This window comes from Chroicocephalus ridibundus, chromosome 19 (genome assembly GCF_963924245.1).
Source record: "Chroicocephalus ridibundus chromosome 19, bChrRid1.1, whole genome shotgun sequence".
NCBI classification, from domain to species: Eukaryota; Metazoa; Chordata; class Aves; order Charadriiformes; family Laridae; genus Chroicocephalus; species Chroicocephalus ridibundus.
The window spans coordinates 3,589,283-3,608,557 of NC_086302.1; the positions used below are offsets into that span (position 1 = coordinate 3,589,283).

Here is a 19,275-nt window from a genome sequence, read left to right on the forward strand (position 1 = left end):
AGAACTCACTGATTTCCAGAGGAAAGGGTCAGTGACTCAAACAGCACAATCTACGCGGAGCCCAGTCATGCAAAACCTCTGGGTTTCCCTCTTCAACTCTTATTCAACGTTCTGCTCTGCGTCTTCGTCTCAAGTCAAGACTCCAAGCTACCATGATCTGGAAGCACCAACTTCATCGCTCCTGAGCTGAGTCCCCGCGTCACAGCGCATGAAGCGTGACAGGGGCTGTGCAGATGGTCTGACACCTTCACCGGCCCCAACTGCATTTGGGATTCTCCACACACAGCTCTTCAGGCTCCCCAAAAGCAATACACCCAAGGCTCCTCCGCAAGCGCAATGGGGCAGATTTAATCTTCCTGTGAGTTACACGGTTTGCGCAGGGTTGAGAAATACTAGAAATAAAACTTCTCTTGGCTGAGTTACATGCAACACACTGTCTACCTGTTGCTATTAACGACCCCTCAGTAAGTACCACCATTATTCTACATATTCCAGAACCCTCTGAGTTAGGCATCACAGCAATTGTCTTGATATGAAGTTTTCACTGAGTTAAAAGGTAGCCACTGAAACACCTTAAAGTTTAAACGCTGACTTTTCTATTTGAAGATTTCCATGTGCTGAGAAAAGAGGCAGATGAGAATAACTAATCCTCATTCGAGGACACGAACTAAAGATTAGTTTCTTTACTTGGAAAGTAGTTTAGCTCCCCAGCTCCCTACTGCAAATAACAAATATATGCGGGAGCGCTCAGTTTCCACAGAGCTGACATCCCAAACCTCTCATCGGATTGTTGCTTCCTCAATTCCCAAACAGCTGTCACCAGAAAAAACATTATTTACCCTTATAATACCTGCAGGGCAGGGAGTCATTTTATCTCCCTCCTGGGATTTGCACCTCAGAGGGTTTTGGCACAAGGCGAGCCTGGTAGAACTAAAAATGGAACCAAGATCCAAGTCCCTGTCCATCTTTCTTCTCCTTCTGAGACGCAGCACATATCCCCGTCAGCTGGAAACTGTGACACCCACGAATGCACGTTGTAGACCTACGGCCAAACAGATTCCATAAACTGAACTTTTCGTGAGAAGCAGGGGAAAAAGGAAGAGGAGGACATGATCTTTAAGATCCTTTCCAACCCAAACCCTTCTGTGACAGGCAGACACAGTACTGCGCAGTTAAAGTACAGTTAATCCAGACTCCAGATCTTTTGACCCAGTAACACCATGCCTTTGCGAGTCGCTCCTACTATTTAAACTTTGGGCTTTAAGAGCGAGCGTGTTGCGCTGGAAGGCGGCGCCGGAATAGCGCAGCGCGGGGAGTTCCGCACCAGTTCAAACTGTGTTAGTTCTGGGGAACAGAAAAAGCCACGTTTTCCTTAAATGAGGCTAGTGGAATTCCAAGGTGAGATCAAAGCCCAGCAGAAGTCAGCGGTTTAGGCCATACGTGGGATCACGATGCTGACAAAAGCAGTCCTTGCACTCAGAGACAGCTCAGGATCCACTTCTTCTGTTGCTATTATTTCTTCACCATCTTCCCATCCTGAGCAATATCTAGGAATATTGCCATGGGATGTGGATCTTAAAGAGGAATTTTTGTCTTTACGGCTGGACTCGATGACCTTAGAGATCCTTCCAACCTAAATAATTCTGTGATTCTGTCTTCAACCATGCTGAGGTTAGGCCTTTCAGATAGACGTTTCATATTATTATCCAGTTCCTTTTGTTTCATTAGAAGAGCCTTAAAAAAGCAAACGTTTTTTCCCCAGCAATGCCAAGTTAGTACGCACGCTGTTTTAGCGGAAAATGGCATGATCTGCAGCCACACAGACCCGAACTACAGCAGAAATTACCCCATGTCTGATACGCTCACGAGGGAAATCCTGGGGGCTCGCACCATTCAAGAAACCGTTGCTTTACAGTTACAGGAAAATCGTGTGTCCAGAATAGGCTCTAAACTGGTAAAATGCAGCTTGAAAAAAATCAACTGCTAAGTGTTTTCACAATTTGCATTTTACATTAAAAAAAAAACCCTCCCAAAGACCTCAGGAGGCAGAGCTCAGCCTGGAAAGGATTTTTATGGTTACACTGTAAACCCACAGAAAGCAGGGATCTAGAACGGAAACAGCTCGTTAGAGCTCAAATACTGATCCTGGGTTCTGCCTGAAACAGCTGGGATTATTTCTCCAGTTGAGCAAATTCCTGTTACTGAAACTTGCTCTGATATTTAAAGAGGAAATTTGGAGGAGATGCTGAGTAGCCACTCTTCTTCCCAGATATCAATTAATACAGTCCCAATCTTGTTAAGTTTCTAAGTGAACACTTGAAATTTGAGTAAACAAATTCAAAATATCAAGGCCATATTTACATTCTGGGGTAATAATTAAATATTTAATATCTTGTTGTTCCAGTATTCTCGGTTTTTCTATGCACCAAAGCAGTTAGTCATGTGAAAACCATCTGTAGCCACTGGAAGGCTTTCATTTGGCCCGCTAAGATTCATTAGTTTAAAAATACATAAATAAAGAGTTCATTTTATTTCCAAAAAGCTAACGCTGCTGCTCTCAGCTCTGTCAGGATGCTTGGTGAATAATGCTTATGTGATGCTCTCAGCAGGAGGTATCAGATGCCACAGTTTCACAAATGCATACAAAGATCTGTTAACTAAAACAAGTCTTGGATTTAGGTTAATGCTCTTCCGTACTAACTCATTATTCGGAGCAATACGAAAACCAGCTTGCAAATGGTTCAATCTCGACTTTCATTCCTTCTCCTATGCTCCCAAATTCCCATCGCTGAAATCTACTTTTAAAAATTACTGATGAAAAGAAATTTCTCTTCAGAACTGGGATTGAGAGACCTGTGTTAAAAGAATTACAAAGCATCAGCCTCCGTGCGTGCCTTTTCTCTCCAAGAAGTTCCTGCATAATCTCAATTCAGCTTTTTTAAAAAAATGAAGTAAACAAGAAGCACAGCTGAGATTGTAAAAAGAGAGTTGAATTTGGCTTAGTATCCACAGGGATTGCTTTTCTGGCCACAGTTTGCAAAGGGTTATTTATTGGCTAGCCATTCCTCTTCTGCTGGAAGATGCTGAGGTTTTAGCAAAGTTTCTGCAGAGTATGCAACAGTCTTCAGCATTTGCTCAGCTAATGAGTTAAATCATTGCAGCTCTCCGATGACTTGAAGATTATGGGTGTAGGAAAAGGGAATGCTCGGAGAAGGGAACTTTCAGCAGTCACCACCAAACTGCGGTTAAAACAGACACCAATGACTCTATTCAGCTCCCAAACCTCAGACAGTTTCCATTTTCTCAATAACAAAGCATTTTTGTGGAATGAGGTAACAGCCTCCATCTGCCAGGTCGAACTCTCCACTAAGATTTCTCAAGAGCTGCGCCGGGAGCCTGCGGAAGGCAGGAGCCCCCGCGCCTGGGAGACAGCGGGACAGAGGTGGAGAGGAGCCTCTTGGGCACCGCCGCACCAATTCTCCTGGGATTTTGCGTCAAAAGGAGCCCCAAATGAGCTCCAGCCGGCACACAGCCGGAGAGGGCAAGAGGCGGAGGAAAGAGGGAGACTTTTCCTGAGGATGGACCGGGACAGGAGGGAGCAGGAGACAAACGGGTGCTGTAGGGTCGGTGTTCAGCAAACCATCACAAAGGTGTCACCAGCGCAGAGCAGCGCCATTGAGGAGCCGGCACGGGAGATGATCTCCATGGTGTATGCGAGTCTTCTGATCTATTTTTTGTCCCTGCTTATATAAATCTTTAAAAAGCAACGCAGGAAATTCTCCGGGACACTGCAGCAACTGGTGCAGCGACAGACTCCGACCTGCGGCTCGGAACGTACAGGATCCAAAACTTAGCTACTACTGTGGTAAACAGTGCTGCCAAGAGCAGTTACTCACACCATTGGGAGCCCTCATTCTGCCTGCGTGACAGGAGACATCTGAATACAAATCTTAAGAATCGCAATTCAGAGGGATTAGAAAAAGATTTCTAGAAAAACCATTCTGATTGCATTAATTTAGTCTGGTGCATCAGGTTTTATACTTACAAGGGCAACAACAAAGATGCCCAAGCAGAAACTGCCCCAAAGCCATTTTGCGCAAATTTAATTGAAATCTTCAACCTCCAGATCTATGAAACTACCGCAGTACAAAGGAAGAATCAATGAGGCTAGAAATGTAAGTGTAGATAGTCCCATTTAACATTCACCAGAGCATCAGCTTCACACGCTTCTGCTATTCTGCCACAAAACTCTGTAGCCAAAGCCTTAACAAAAGCAAAAACATTTAACCCTCGTGGTATTTAGTCCTAGGGAGATGCTGAAATCTCTGCATTTAGACATTAGTCATTTGCACTAACAAGCAGCAAACTCATAAAAATGCATGGAGCAACTGGAACTCAACTCACCTGCAACCCAAATTGAGCCATGTACTAATTAGGAGAGACATTTCACTTCCAGAGATGCCAACTCTCTACCCATCAACCTTTATTTCTGCAGATCAGACAACACTGCCTCCCAGACACACACTGATGCAAACCAACGAGGAGCTTTTTAATATCAGAAGATCTGGGGTATGGTCCCACCACTGCTGCGGATTTCCTGAATGGCATCACGCAACTTCCTTCCCACCTACACATCCAGTTCTCTCATCGGAAGCAAAGGCGATTTTTCAGCTGATTTTCTGAAGGCCTTTGCGTTCCTGTAGCACTTTCTCCTGAAGTTTTGAAAACATCCATATTGACCTCCTCACGCCCTAGCTGAATACCCCGTACCCAGCTGCATACCCAGGGCACGCCGCTGGCACGTGGCATACCTTCCTCCCCAGCCAGGACAAAACTTCTCCCAGGCCAGTTTTCTTCCCCTGAAAAACGCTGCTGTCAAAATCTCCAAAATCCAGGCTGCTAACGCTAGTCTGAGTGCAAGGTCAGCCAGAGAGGACTTCCATCAGAGATGAGCTCTGCGAGAGAAGGCTCCCTGGAGATTATAAGAATAGTACAGTCAAGCCCAGATGGCAACAACGTGCAGAGCACATTTCCAGCAAACACGGCGACCGAGCAGAGGACTGCGCAAACTCAAGTCCACCCTGATTCCTGCCATCTGCTAGTGAAACGCTGAGGTCTAGGCTGAGGCCTTTGGGAAAGGTCAGGATAGTCTTACAGGCTCTCAAGATATTGCCTTTGTTCTCACTATTTGCTTCTCTTTGTTAAAAGATACTAATCTCTCTGTAAGGCAGTTATTTGGAGCCAAGAGTTTAGATATTATTGCAAAACATATGCTTAAAAGAGACTGGAAATGATGTTGGCAGTGTTACAGAGGAGAGCGAAGCGCAGCTTTGGGTCAAAACAAAAAAAAATAAATCTAAGCTAGTAAGCAATTCCCATGTGATAGTTTAGGAGAGCCAGCAAAAGCTTCTTCTAGAAAGAAAACAATACTGTGAGAACGAAGCTAACAAGAGCTGGCTGTTGTAAAAATAAAACGGCCAGTAATGAGCCAGAGTATTGCCAACAGCACATATCCAAGAGAATCTTTCTGGGAAACAGACCCAAGTCATTACGCTGGAAAGCCCTGAGGGACTCGGGACCCTGAGGCTAAAGGCTGGCAAATTGCTTCATCAGTTAAGGTTGGTCCCAATGTTTTCTACTGCGTAAGAATAATTTGTTTTAGCCTACAGGTCTCTACAGAGCAATGGGTAAATTCAGGCTGCTTCCTCTGGGAAGGGAAGCGGAGCGCTCGGCAAAGCCCTGCCCAGCGGGACACGTTTAGAAGGTTTCCCACCGTGGCTGACGTCCCCCCAGCCCAGCGCCAGCTGGTGGCTTTGCTTCACCCCCGCCCCGGCACCGTCTGCCATTACCTGGTGGGAAAACCATCCCAGCGATTTCGGCCAGCACCCCACCAGCGAGCAGTCGCCACAAAAACGATGACTGTGCCTCCACAAACGCATCTTCCGGAGACTCATTCCCCCAAAATGGATGCAATTGGAGCAATTATTCTGATGTATCTTATTTTCTGGGCGGATAAGGAGACCTTGCTCTGTCTCTCTGTTTCGGAGAGATTAGTTAATACACCAGGAAATAGTACACTGATGCAGAGTGATAAAGGCAAGGCAAGTTTGCAGTCTTCTCTTTCATTTCCAGTCCAGCTGCTCGTAGTTACAGGAGCGAACGGAGAGCACAGAAGACAATGAATGTGATCTCTAACTGTGCTTCTGTGCTGGCAGAGGAAAATCCTGCATTGGCAGGGGATGTCAAGGTGCTGTCTAATGCCTTTCCTCCTCTTCCAACTCCTTTTCTGATTCATGTTGCCATCTTCCTTGCAATTGACCTAAATAACATGTTCAGGCAGCGCTGGAAGTATTTCCGCCTCATACTTCAATGGCAGCAAGATCTCTGCATCTGGAAAGGGCATTTCTCCGGAAAGTCACACCACGGGTGGCTCGGGACCATCCTTCCCAAGAAAGGGAGAAGCGCCCTGTCCTGTCTCATGTCATCAGCGAGGCTTTCCGGCTGTAGGAGAACAAAGGTTGCCCAGGAGCAGAGAAAACACACACTCCGTCTGTGCCCAAGCCCCAGCTAATCCGAACAATGTGGGCAGAGTATTCGGTTACCTCATTTCCAGGTGTGCCGTCAGCGTGAGCCACCGCTGGCTTGGGATGAAAGAGGAAAAAACCGTTCCTAGACCTGGACTCATCTGTACCGTTGATGGTAATTATTGCCCAGCAGCCTTTAATGTCATATCACACTCTCGGCCCTCGGTTTCTCTGTAACCTGCTGATCACCGCTTGCCGTGCCACGACAGCGGAGGACAGAGCGCAAGCCCGCACCACCCCACCAGAGCCAAAGGCACAGCCTGCGCCTCAGGAAGAAGAAAGCAAAGAAAACCACTGCAAAAGGGCTTTGGCGGGTCAGGGATCTTCAGGCACGCTGCAATTGAGCATACGAGCAACACAGGAGCACTGAAAACAGCTGTATATCCCAACAGTTACGGTACCTCTCCAGCCAGTCGCTTCAGCACCTTTTATAACATATCACAGTATTCGGTAGCACCACATCACAGGAATACAGGGACAATCCAACTCCAACCCCTGTCGCTCCACAGTGGCTCACGCGTGGAAAGATTTTTGATCCTCTCGCAATCTCATTCCTTCCTTTACCATAAGTTTAGGCACTCCTGATAGCCACGTAGATATCTTACCTCCTTACTCACTGATCTCAATGTTATCTCAGAGCAACGGCCTTCACAGGCTGTGTACTGAGTAAATGAAACAGTAAAATGTCAGCTGAAAATGCATTTATTGCCAACAAGGAAACGCATTGTGGGGAAATACAGGAAAGTATTCCAAAGCTGCATGAGCTGCCACGGCACCTCCAGCGAGAGAAGTGTGGCCCGGGGTTTGCGCGCTATAGCTTGCAAGGCAGGCACTAGATCCTCGGCAACAGACCCCCTTCTTGTTCAAAGGATACACATAAATACAGTTCCCCTGTCGCAACAGAAAGGAAGTTATACATGATCTGTACCACCTCTTTCAGGTAATTGAGCTTTACAACTAAAGCAGAAAAAGATGCAAGCAAAAGTCACACATCTCTGTGCTGCAGCATGCCCATTGACTCCGCAAGAGCTAGTCCGTATCTGTTATCTCTACATTTTTTATTAGCTCATGTTTACTTTGGCTTCACATCCAAGCAGTCATTTAAACAGGGCGAGAGAGGAAAATCTTGGACTCCCAACAATGGCCAAGCAGTTTAATCTGCCACTGGGGACAATGACTTGACTCCCATTGGTGTTCAGGACTGGCAGGGTCGAGTGTGACATGTGCTGAAGGAAGCACTAGGGAAGCAGATCCACGGCCGTTCCAACAACACCGAGCGTTTCCCTGAGCTATTCAGAGGTCCCTTTTCCCCTCGAAAAAAAGCGTCGAGAGAACGGCTCCAGCTGTCCAGTCACCTGCACTGGCTCCTCCACGCACTGGATTTACGACTTCGGAGGCTGCTAACAGCTCCAGGTTAGATACAGCACATTCCTCTGGCTTATGGCTCAGACATTCAAAACTAAGTTAGGAAGCAGTAAAGATTATGTCCTTGGCATCAGCCACCGAGTTGGTGCTGGAACATAATTTATATTCCTGAACAGAACTGGCACCGGGCAGGTTGGGCATAAACATCAACAAACTTCCATCCAGCGACGACACCGATCAGAAGGGTCGCATGGTAATATTTATCCATGGTGCTGATTTAAGAATAATTTTTTTTGTATTTGAGAAGTTTGAAATACTGTGTAGAAGAACTCTGCAACTAGCAAGCCTAGGCCGAACTTCAGTAATATATTCAGAGCCAAATAAAAAAATGATATGAGTTAATGCTAACAGTCAGATGACCACAGGGCAAACAACGCCAAAGTGAGACTGTGCTAAGAACAAGAACGTAAATTTCAGGAGTTTTATTCTATTGCTATTTGGATTCTGGGTTTACACATTTCTAAATAACTCTTCATTAACTATTAACTTATCACACTTATAACAATATAACTTATTAACATTAGCCCCAATGGACATGTCTTTCTGATTCCTCCCAGGGTAACACTATCCTCTCGGTGGGCTCCTGTTGAGTAGGGGCAGAATTGTTTGTTGGAACTGTTCTCCGTTTAGCAAATATCCACAGAGACAAAGCGAGTCACTCGCAGAGGCATTCTGCTAGGATGAAATACAGGAAGGTGGAAGCCATGTGGCATTCTTCAGTTTCCCCTTTCCTTTCACAATCAGACCCTTGATATTTTCTTCCACCGGAAAACTGACACTCCCCCTCCCTGTAAACTGCTGACAATTGTATTTTACACCTGGCAAAACCAGTGCAAAACGGAAGGAAGAGAAGAAACAAAGCCCACGGGCTTTTCCCAGCAATTACATCTCTGCAGAATGGAGCCTTTTTCTTCCCAACTGTACTAAAGACCCACCACTTCTTAATGGACAAAGTCTAGCAGCTGCCCATCAGCCTTCATGGGAAATGCCACCCCCTCGCTGAGGAGTGAGGGCAGAACGGGAGCTCCGCGGCGGCAGAACGGGAGCTCCGCGGCGGCAGAACGGGAGCTCCGCGGCGGCTGCCCCTCCGAGAGCAGCCAGGGCCGTCCAGCCTGGCTGCGGGACACTGGTCCCTCCGAAACTCCTCTGCTCCCAAACTCAGCCCTCATACTTGAACGTCCTGTCCTCTAGAAGCAATCCTAAACTCTTGGTAGATTAAAGAATACTGGTGAAAGTTTTTCTGCCTCAACAACAGGTCTTTTCCTACATGCAGTCTCTTGTTATAACTGTCCTTTCTTCTTTCTTTTTAACACAGTAAAATATTTATATTTGTTTTCATGACATCGCCAGGCAAAACATTGTCAAATTCTCCCTGAATTTTACAGTTTAGCCATTGAAATTACACCTATTTCAGCAGAAACAGCCCAAGTCCCCTGTGGGATGAGGGGCAGCAGCTTGCACTCTGGAGCCGAATGCTGAGCAAAACTGCGAGCGTCATTCACCACCTTCTCGCCAGACCAAGCCGGGTGCTCCACGGCCAGCGTGGACAATCCAAGAAAAGGGGATGTTGACCAAGGATACTGAATAATGAACGCCGGAGGAGAAATGGTTTCCTTACTTGAGCAATTACAAGAAATTATGAAGCTGTTTGTCTAGTTAAGAAGTTTGGCTTTTATTCAGACCAGTCAGCCAGCCCCCAGTTGTACGTAAAGACTTTCTTTGTCTATGGAAACTCTCTCACACGAAAGGTGAAGCAGAGGCAAAAGGTTTACACTTGTGTCTCTCTCCTGAGGCTACCACTGCAATTAGGGCTCTCCAAGCATGACCTCATGCAAGCTAAGGACAGTGAAAACCTCACAGACATGAACGAGGACCCAAGCGGGCCACCATAAAAATCCTGTGTATCAGTGCTGTGATCAGCATAAAAGTCCTTTCCCAGGTAGAGGGGGTGGGAATCACTTGGGCACAAAGAGTAATACATTTATTCCATTTTACTGCTGGCATTTGAAAAAACAGCAGGCCATGTAACAGCATCAGCTCAGCCACAATTAGGAACACAGCAGAAAGCATCGTACCTCATAGAGCAAGCAATAGAGCAAGCGAGTCCTGGCTGTGAACAGAACCAAGTGCTTCCAAAGTTGGTGCAGCACTGGGAATTTCAGTATCCTGCCCGCAGAGAAGTTTTTCCTGGCTCCGTCGGTTAAGGGACTACCTCCATCTTAAAGCTGCCAGGTCCAAAACCTGAGAGAACATCAACAAGCCCACACCCCTCAGAAATCTATCGCCCAGTGAACAGTGCCTATAGCCACACAAGGCTGGTACTCTACAGAAAAAAGAAACACGCTTGATCAGCGCAACCACGACATGGGCCAGGAAAGATACTCCTGTCCTTCTTCCCCATGACGATCTCAGAGAGCTGAGGCAGCCGGCTGTGTCCCCGGACAGCACAGCTGCTCCAGAGCCCGGTCTGAAGGATCCGCGGTGTAAAGAGGAAGCAGAGCTGGCAGCTGACGCGCTGCAGACGGCTGCAAACCCTGCAGAGGGAACGGCAGCAACCTACACCCTCCCAGAGAGCACGGAACCAGCCTGATCTCCGCACACAAGTCACCACTCGGCTTCTCGGATGCTTCTCGGCAGGCAGGGGAGAGGCACAGATTTTCCCCCAAGAGGCACCTCAGAAACATCCAACATGGAGAAACAGTGGTGCTCCAGAAGCTGAGACCATGGAACTGTTGACAGGGCTCCCTGCTAGGGAATTATGGACATTTCCAACGACCGCGCTGCCTTTGGTGTCCCCACCACTCACTATGTGCAGGTATAAGGAGCTCCTGCTACAAGTTCCTTTTGCTGTATAGCATCCACTATAATTAGTGCCCACAACTACCTCTATTTTTGTCTCCTGTGCTATGCCACCAGTCTTAAAAGTATACAAAATTACAGACCTAGCTGGGTAAGAATTAAACTAATGCTCGCAACTCTGTGCCTTCTAAGGAAGGAGCCAGCAAGAGAAGCAAGCAGTCTCTGTCCTAGGAAAAGGAAAGAAAATGGCACAAAAGTAAGACAAGAGAAATGTCAGACTTCCCCTTTCCTGCTGATGGCCTGCCTATCAGTCAGCTAAACGACATTCTGACAAAGCAAACTGGGGAAATGAGGTAGCTTCAACACCTCTACAAACACCAGAAAAATACTACCCATGCCAAAGACAGATATTTAAATATGATAAACTCCTAAGGAAATATCCAAGAAAACACCTCTCAAAAATTAACAGCAAAGGAATATTTGACAATCACACATTCATAGCAGCTAGAAGAGCCACAGATTTCTAATGCCAAGTAGAGGAGTCAGAAAACTAGAAGAAACCTCCCCACACTCTTCCCTGGCTGTTCACCAGGATACCGCATTCATCGGACCTTCAGCCTGGTCCAAGGCGATCTTCACTGCGCTCCTACAATAGGATTTCCACTCTGGAAAGATTTCTTTATGATTTTCAAAAGTGGGAAAATAGCAAACGAATTAAATTCAAATCTAAATATAGAGACCTCAGTATCAAAGCCTGCACTGTGCAGGTAAGTAACCATCATTGCAGGCCATCCCTTTGAGCTCTGAGCCAGCGGAGTGTAATTCCTGCTCACAGGCTTCACCCAGGCTGACTGTAAAGTACATCCATGAATTCTTGTGAAAGAGTCAAAGTGATTCATGTAACCGCAAGTACAAAATACCAACAAAACTGGAAACCAAAAAATAAAACATTACCTGTTAAGAAAACATAACATTCTGAAACAAAACTGTGCTCAGTCAAAAAAAAAAAAAATTAAAAGATGCTAAGCTATTTTTTTAATAGCAAGATTCAAATTGTGCCTTTGGAGTCTTTGTTTAACACACACAAAAAAGCAAGGCTTCGAGTAGTCTTTCCCCATACCTACCCTGGGATTCTCTGGAAACATAGCAACCATTTAGGATGTGTTGAAAATCTCCCTATGCTACGTTTGAGCATTTGGTTTACGTTTACTCCTAAATTTATTGGTTGGGTAAAGTTTCAGAGCTTTTTTAATAAAGTACAGCTTGAGCATTGGAACTTTACAGTCTGAGAAAGAGACACGGGCGAAAGGATTTGATTTTTTTTTTTTTTTTTTTTCTTTTAGACAACGGTGCGAGCTGCCCTTCCCAGAACGAACCGGCGCGGAGCTCCCCGAGCCAACCGCATCCCGGGGAACGACAAAGTGATCCCAGCCGGGGGCCCGCGGGGATGCCCCGTCCCGGGCAGCGCCGCGGAGGCACCTTCCTCCCACCGCCCCCGGGGCGACCCTCGCCGCCGCCCCGACCCGCCCTGGGCTGCGGGGCCCAAAGCGGGCGGCAGCCGCCGTCCCGGGCTCCCCCCGCCGCCGCCCGTCCCGTCCTGACCCACCTGGTCGCCGTCCCGGGGCCGCCCCGCTCGCTGCTCGCCCCGGCGATGGCCAGGCGCGGCTCCCCAGCCCCGCGGCGCGGAGCCCGGCCCCGCCCGGCCCGGGGCGGGGCTGAGGGACGGCGGGACGGGACGGGACGGGGGCGGCGGGCTCTGCCGCCCGGTGCCCGCCCCGAGAGCCGGGCGGGGGAGTACGAGCTACGAGCGGGAGGCTCCCGCCGGCACCGGGGCCGCCTGGCCCCGGCCCCGTCCCGGCGCTAACCCCTTCGCCTCCCCGGTCGCTTCCGAGCGGCCGCCCCGGAGCCCGCCCGCTCCCCTGCCGCGTGGCTCGGCTCGGCGCGGGCCGCCCGCACGGCGGAGGTAGCGGCGGGCTCCGGGGGTCCGGTCGGCTGCGGGGTCCCCCGGCTCCAAGCGGGCGGCGGAGGAACCGGCCGCCTCCCGCCCCACGCAATAGTCCCGTTACGGCGCCGGGAGCCCTGCCCGCCGGGAGGTGCCGGCTCCTCCCCGCGCCGCCGGTGCTCGCTGCACGCCCCGCGGCTGAATCCGGGGGACCCGGCCCTCTGCCCGCACCGGGCACCGGGGCTGCGGCTCAGAGCCGCCCCAGGCAGGCGCAGACAAGCCCCGCACAGGGCGAGCGGGAGCCCAGCGCTCCCGGCATCGTTCCACTCAATCCACCCGCGGGGCCGTGCCCTCCCAGGCGCCGCCCGCCGCCCCGAGCGGGTCCAGCCGCCGAGCGGCGTCCGGGCAGGGCCGCGGATCCCCCCGGGGCCGGGCCGGTCCCCGCCGTCGCCATGGAGACGGGGCTACCGACCGACGAGCCTCGCGCGCAACCCTTGACCCCGAGGCCCCGCCCCTTCCGGCCCATGCGCGACGGCTGAGCGTTCCACGGGGCGGCGGCGGCACCGGGCCGGGCCGGGGCAGAGCGGGGGCACCGCGGCGAGGCCCGAGTCAGGCGAGGGGAGGCCGCCGCCATGTCGGCCGCCTTCAAGAAAGCCGCCAAGTCGGGGCAGCGCCCGCACCGGGAGCGGGCACAGGTCAGTGCGCGGGACGGGACGGGTCGGGTCGGGTCGGGTCTCCTGGGCCGCGCCGCTCATGCCGTTCCCTCTCCCCTAGCCCGCCGCCCGGAGGAGGCTGGGGCTGCTGGAGAAGAAGAAGGACTACAGGCTCCGCGCCGAGTGAGTCGGGCCGCCGCGACGGGGGGCGGGGGGGGGGCGGGCGGGGGGCGGGCCCGGGCGGAGCCGAGGGGGGGACCGGTACCGGGGGTCGGTACCGAGGGTCGCAGCAGGCCGGAACGGGCTCCGCCGGGCCAGTGTCCGCGATCACTCACAGAGCCATGGCCCTGGTCCCGTCTGGTGCAGAGGGTGACATCCCTGCGGCCAAGTCAGGGGACGTGGATGGCCAAGGCCTCCCAAAATCATTGTTACTGTGGTTAATTAAAAAATTACAAGCATTATCTGTCATCGTTAATGGCTGATTCTGTAGATCCAAGAGTCTTAAGCAGCTCAGTCAGCTTTGCAGAATAGATGAATGTGTTTCCATTATAACACCATTGGACACTTGTTAATTTCCAGCTTTGTTAAGGAATAAAGAGTAAAGCTAAAGTCGTCTGTTGGTGGCCAGCTCTATACAAGGAGCCTTGTCTGCTGGCTCGAAGCTCTGAGCATCACTTTGAAGGACTCAGCATCTCATCAGGGAGTGTGAACGTGGCGAAACTGCTGAACAGCTTCTGTTTGGTTGGTTTTTTTTCCCCCCAGTGACTACCACAAGAAACAGAATGCCCTCAGAGCACTTCAGAAGAAAGCTCTGGACAAGAATCCTGATGAATTCTACTTTAAAATGATACGTGCAGAGCTCCAGGTGAGAATCTAAATTGCCTTCAAGCAGGGTTACACTCTGCTACTCTAAGTAGCATTTTTTCTCCTATGTTCTTTTGTTTTTAATTTATGAGTTAGGAAATAAATTAGCAGACTTGGTTTGATAACTGTGGAAGGCTTGGAAGAAAATGAAGGGCAGAGGACAAAAAGGGTTTTGTGCTTTTATTATTAGGACCCGTAGTACACTATAGCTAGAATGTTACCTGTCTGCAAGTGCTGTGTTCCGTCTGGTTTTAGGATGGAGTTCATATAATAAAGCAGCCAAAGGATGAGGTGACCCCCGAACAGGCGAAACTGATGAGGACACAGGATATTAAATATGTGGAAATGAAAAGAGTGGCAGAAGCCAAGGTAATACCTCTTTTTTTTTTTTTTTTTTGAGTTTTCCAGTTCGCTCAGAATTGTTCTTTTCGTGGTTTTTTGTTGTTGTAGGCTATTGTGTTTATGTTTAGTGAAATCTGATGTATGTAATACTGGAAGTGATGGAAATGTCAGTGGAGCGCTGTATATAGAACCTAAAGGTATACTGAATAATAAAAATTACGCTATGCATTATTATAAAACACCACAATTTCTTATGTAAATTTCAGACACTAAACATGTACTCTCGCTTCCCATTCTTATAAAGAATTGAGGATTATTGTTACTGAAGTGGGTCGTTTGAATATGGTAGGCAGGAAATCAACAGAAATATGACCCCGTTCTGAAAATGTTTTATGCTCTGATGTTGATCCCCACACCATCACTGCAGATAAAAAAAATTAGAGAAAATCAGCTTTGAATTTCCCTTCGTACTTTTGCTAGTGATTTCATGGTAATCGTTCCTACTTCGTCTGCCATACAGGTAACTTACTGTTTTGAAAATTGATTTGTACCTATTTGGCTGGGTAATACTGGAAATTACTGTTAACCTCTACTCAAAAAAGTTATGAAGACGACATAAATACAGACTAGATATGTTTTCAAAGGTTAAAAAGGAAGAAAGAGTCCAGATGCTTGAGAAACAAAGGGGAATTTACTTCAGGGAGACGTTATTTACCTTGTTAGGGGTGTTTGGCCACATTGATGAGCTTCTCTTTCCTGCAGAAAATCGAGAGGCTGAAGTCGGAGCTCCATCTGCTGGATGCTGAGGGGAAGAATCCCAACAAGCACGTGTTCTTTTTGGATACCAAAAAGGAAGGTAAGGTTTAAATAGGTTTTGCCAGACAAAACGTTGTGTGGTGTTTGATCGTAGGCTGTTTAAAATAGTGTGGTGTTATCATAGATGCTGGGGCTTCCATCGCTGGCTGTACTTAAGCTACACGTATGGAAGGTTTGCTGAGCACTAGTCCAAGAAATCCACGTGAGTTTGTTCCTAAATTTCTTTGTGTTTATAGTTCAGGAGTTCGATATTGCAACTCATCTGGATACGCTTCCAGAGCTCGTAGGTAGGGTGTACAACCGACCAACCATTGCAACGTTGCAGAAAGAGACGCTGAAAGGAGCCACCGAGCCTGTCCACTTAAAGGTACTGCCACTGTTTGTACTCTAGTTTTCTTAATGCTTTACATCTTTTATATAAAAAGCACTAAAGAGGACTCGCTGGACCATTGTGGAGGAGAACAAAGTTGTTCTGTTGTCTTAGAATTTTTACTGGCGATGCAAGGCTGTAGTGGACCGCCATGGAGAACTTGTTCAGCTGTGTCCCAGTCCACTGTGGATTATAAATCGAGAGTTGTGATGCATGGGCCAGAAAGGAATGGTACAGATCTGACTAGGCAGTTTCCTTGGCAAAGTTGATGTATTTCTCTTCCGTTACACAACATACAACTATGGAACTATCTTTTCCTTAGATTGCTGCGGTTTTGTGATTTTTGCAGCATCCGCTGTGAAGTCTCCCCTCACACCTTACCAAAAACTCTTGCACCGCTGAATAGGAACGTGCAGCAGCTTATTCCAACACAGACCTATCTGTTGTCGGATTTCTGATCTTACGGTATTTTTCGGTTAGGTTCCGAGCCTGAAGTGGCTTGAGATTCAGGATTTGTCTCCTCCCTTTTCTTCTTAAGGACATTTAAGCTATAGTCTCACTTCTTGGCATTCCTAAAGCGTTTCGTGATCCTTCGGGGTGAATTGCTTACGCAATCAACTCCGATTCTGATGTTTTAATATCACAGCACTTCTCTCCTAGAAATAGTTACGCTCAGCTTTAACACTGTAAATACTGCTTAATTAGTTCAGATGTACTGGGCAGACCTATAAGCTTGAGTTGGTCTGCGTAAGGTAAAAACAAAGTTGTCTAAAATTGCCGATTGGTGGATTTGTAACCTGTTGTTTTCTGAATCAGATGGCAGATAACAAACACCCTGTGGTCCCTTTCTTCTTGCCAGCTTTCTCAGTTTGGCTTGTCAGTAAAGCAGTCGGACAAGTTGTAGACTGACAAGTTTTCTCCTCTAAATGTCTGAGTCATATTTTAAGCATGTTCGGATCTGTTCTCCTTAATTTAATTACTTCAATCACACCTGCAGTAATACTGCTTTTGTGCTGGGAAAGCCATCCGCTCTTATTAGGTAAACGTGACCAAACAAGTTGCATTTTGGGAGGCCTCTCTGCAATTTCTAAGCACTTCAGGAATTGGTCTCTGTTTCCCATGCCCCCCCCCAGTAAACTGGGTTTTCTTTAGAGAGTTAAATGTTATCTTGCATTCAAGACTGAAATCCAGAGGATTTAGAAAAATTACATTGGATTTCAGAGATTAAAACAAGCACAAAGAATTAAGTCCTAACTAGAAAACCTCTACTATGAGAATTAAGATGTTAAAACAGTTCTCTGGAATCCAACCACAGCATTCTTTAGTGTGATTGTGATTTAAAAATGTAAAAAAAAGTTTGTGAGGCCCAAGTGCCTCAGAATAGGTCAGTGATAGACCATAGTGCCTTGTTCCTCTCTCTGTCTTAAAAACGCTTCTTTTTTCCCCTCCAGAAATTAGCCCAGCAAAGGAAGAATCAGTATGACCTCCTGAAGCAGCGCATTGAACGAGAAAAGGCCATGTTTGTTGTTGCACAGAAAATCCAGACGCGTAAAGATCTCTTGGTGAGAGATTTACTTCTGGTTCTTTGAATCTGTTCTGTGAAGGTCATTAGGTCTAGTTTTGTATGTACGTGATTCTTCACTCTGATTTTATACTGATGCTTCCAGATAACTCCTAAAAATAAGTAATCCTCTTTTAGTACGGAAAAAGCGAGGAGATGAAGCATTCCAGTTGTGCCATGGCTAGTAAATCGTATCTGCTAGTCTGACTCTTACCAGGTCAGCAAGGACAAAGACTCAGCTTCGAAATGGTGCTCACAAGTCTCCTCTAAAATACTGTTGCCACCTCTCAAGGACCAAAATAATACTTTAAAGTAGCAGAGGCAAGGAACCATTTCTGTAGGTTACAAGAAGAGCTTAAAAATCCCAATGACCAAAAAGTTATTTGTCTCAATGGGATTTACAGTTCGCTGGTGCTTTTGAACAAAACAGATTGTGCCTGACAACTTAAAGGAGGAAGGAGCAGGCGGAAATATAATTTCCACCTGAACAGTGGAAAGTGACCATTTTTCCCTAACACCTTGTCAGCCCCAGACAGGGGATTTCTTAGTTACATGAGGGTGGGTTGGTTGGTTTGGTTTTTTTCCTTCTTACATGCCAGCAAATATTTTTTTTTTCTTGTTTTTTTTTTTTTCCAGGACAAAACTCACAAAGTAAAGGTGAAGAAAGAGACTACAAATAGTCCAGCTATTTACAAATTCAAATTTCAGCGGAAACGTTAGCCATTCCATTAAATAACTGTTACCGTCTTTGCTCAGAAAGAAAGAGGGTTCTACTCATGAAGAAGGACTGATAGACCGTCTCAGTTTGGTTTTCACTGCAGCCTAGCAGTGAATTTGTTAAAACAAATTGCTGTGGGCCTGCGGTAGCCATAAATATATTGTATCTAATTAATTGATTAATAAATCAGAGAGTTTGTTGTCTTGGTATTTACAGTGGGAAGCCACAAGAGGTGCCTGAATGTCCTAGTAATATGCACCATAAACAATCCTTGAAAAGTCAAGGTCAAAATTAAGAGCCGGGGAGCCGCGTTGCGCACAGCACAGGGGCAGAAAAGGTGCTCTGGGATGGTCGGGTTCGGCTCGGGCCAGCGGAGCACGACACGTCCAAAACCAGAAGAGATTTCAGGTCAGCTTTTTTAGCTATCTTTTCAAGCAGGTTAAAGTTGAATTACTGTCTTCCTCATCACTCCCCACCACCCCCCCCCAAAGCGCTCTATAATTTTCCCATTTTGCTTTATCTGCACAAAGTATTTCACTTTAAAATGTAAGAGTGGAAAGGCACTGCTAAGGGCGCATTGCTGAATTCAGGCACCACATTAGCCAGACTCTTCTGGAATGGCGTTAGCAGCGGGGAATTGTTTTTTCCACTGTACAAAAAGGAAGAAAAACTACCTTTTTGAATAGTTTCCATAGGTGAGCAGCTGTTTGTGCTTATTCTTTCTTCTCCTGTACAATGGGGTAGCACGGGTGCCAGACTGAATTTCCAGTGTCGCCCACCAAGTTTGCAGAAAGGCGATACTGGAGTTCACACACGGGGAGAGACAATACAGAAGCCGACTGCGGGACAAAAGTGTGTCCCTGACATTATGCTCGCTGCAGCGTGGGTAGCTGGAAGGGGGTTTCAGCCAAGAGCAGTGAAGACGCATCCTTGAGGGTCCTGGAGCAGTTTGGGCAAGTTGCGGGAGCCTGGGCGTAAACATTCCTTTTCTTATCTTGCTTGTACCTAGGTCTGCCAATAAGGAGCACATGCCCATGCAAGATGGTAGGGGAACAAAAAAAAAAAACCACAACCAAAAAAACCCCAAAAACCCAAAACAACAGAAAAAAAAAAAAGAAAAGATGCACTTCTCAATCTCTTCCCAAACACTTTAGGAGTTTTCCTAGCTTCTCTTGGATGAAATGCCACTTTTTCACTCGCT

The 19,275-nt window shown here is 47.6% G+C and overlaps 2 protein-coding genes across 5 annotated transcripts in view; one reads left to right on the forward strand and one right to left on the reverse strand.

Annotated features, from left to right (window-relative positions):
• Positions 1–12,720, reverse strand: part of FHL3 (four and a half LIM domains 3) — a 28,907-nt gene extending 16,187 nt beyond the window's left edge. For 2 of the 4 annotated variants that reach the window (XM_063355695.1, XM_063355693.1), the window contains exon 1: positions 12,415–12,499. The gene's annotated coding sequence lies outside the window, so the exon portion shown is untranslated. Of the gene's footprint in view, positions 1–12,414 lie in introns of all 4 variants that reach the window. The other 2 variants (XM_063355696.1, XM_063355694.1) reach the window with 2 other exon arrangements.
• A 400-nt stretch (positions 12,721–13,120) lies between these two features.
• Positions 13,121–18,289, forward strand: UTP11 (UTP11 small subunit processome component). The gene is made up of 8 exons (XM_063355697.1): positions 13,121–13,445; positions 13,525–13,586; positions 14,166–14,268; positions 14,523–14,636; positions 15,372–15,465; positions 15,662–15,792; positions 17,247–17,357; positions 17,993–18,289. Exons 1-8 carry the CDS (start codon positions 13,383–13,385, stop codon positions 18,074–18,076), a joined length of 762 nt encoding a protein of 253 aa, XP_063211767.1. The 5' UTR covers positions 13,121–13,382; the 3' UTR covers positions 18,077–18,289.
• Positions 18,290–19,275: the final 986 nt, after the last annotated feature.

Coding starts and splice junctions, on each gene's coding strand:
- UTP11 (XM_063355697.1), top strand. CDS start 13,383: ATGTCGGCCGCCTTCAAGAAAGCCGCCAAGTCGGGGCAGCGCCCGCAC. Junction 14,269..14,522: donor TGATACGTGCAGAGCTCCAG/GTGAGAATCTAA, acceptor GTCTGGTTTTAG/GATGGAGTTCATATAATAAA. Junction 15,793..17,246: donor CCGAGCCTGTCCACTTAAAG/GTACTGCCACTG, acceptor TTTCCCCTCCAG/AAATTAGCCCAGCAAAGGAA.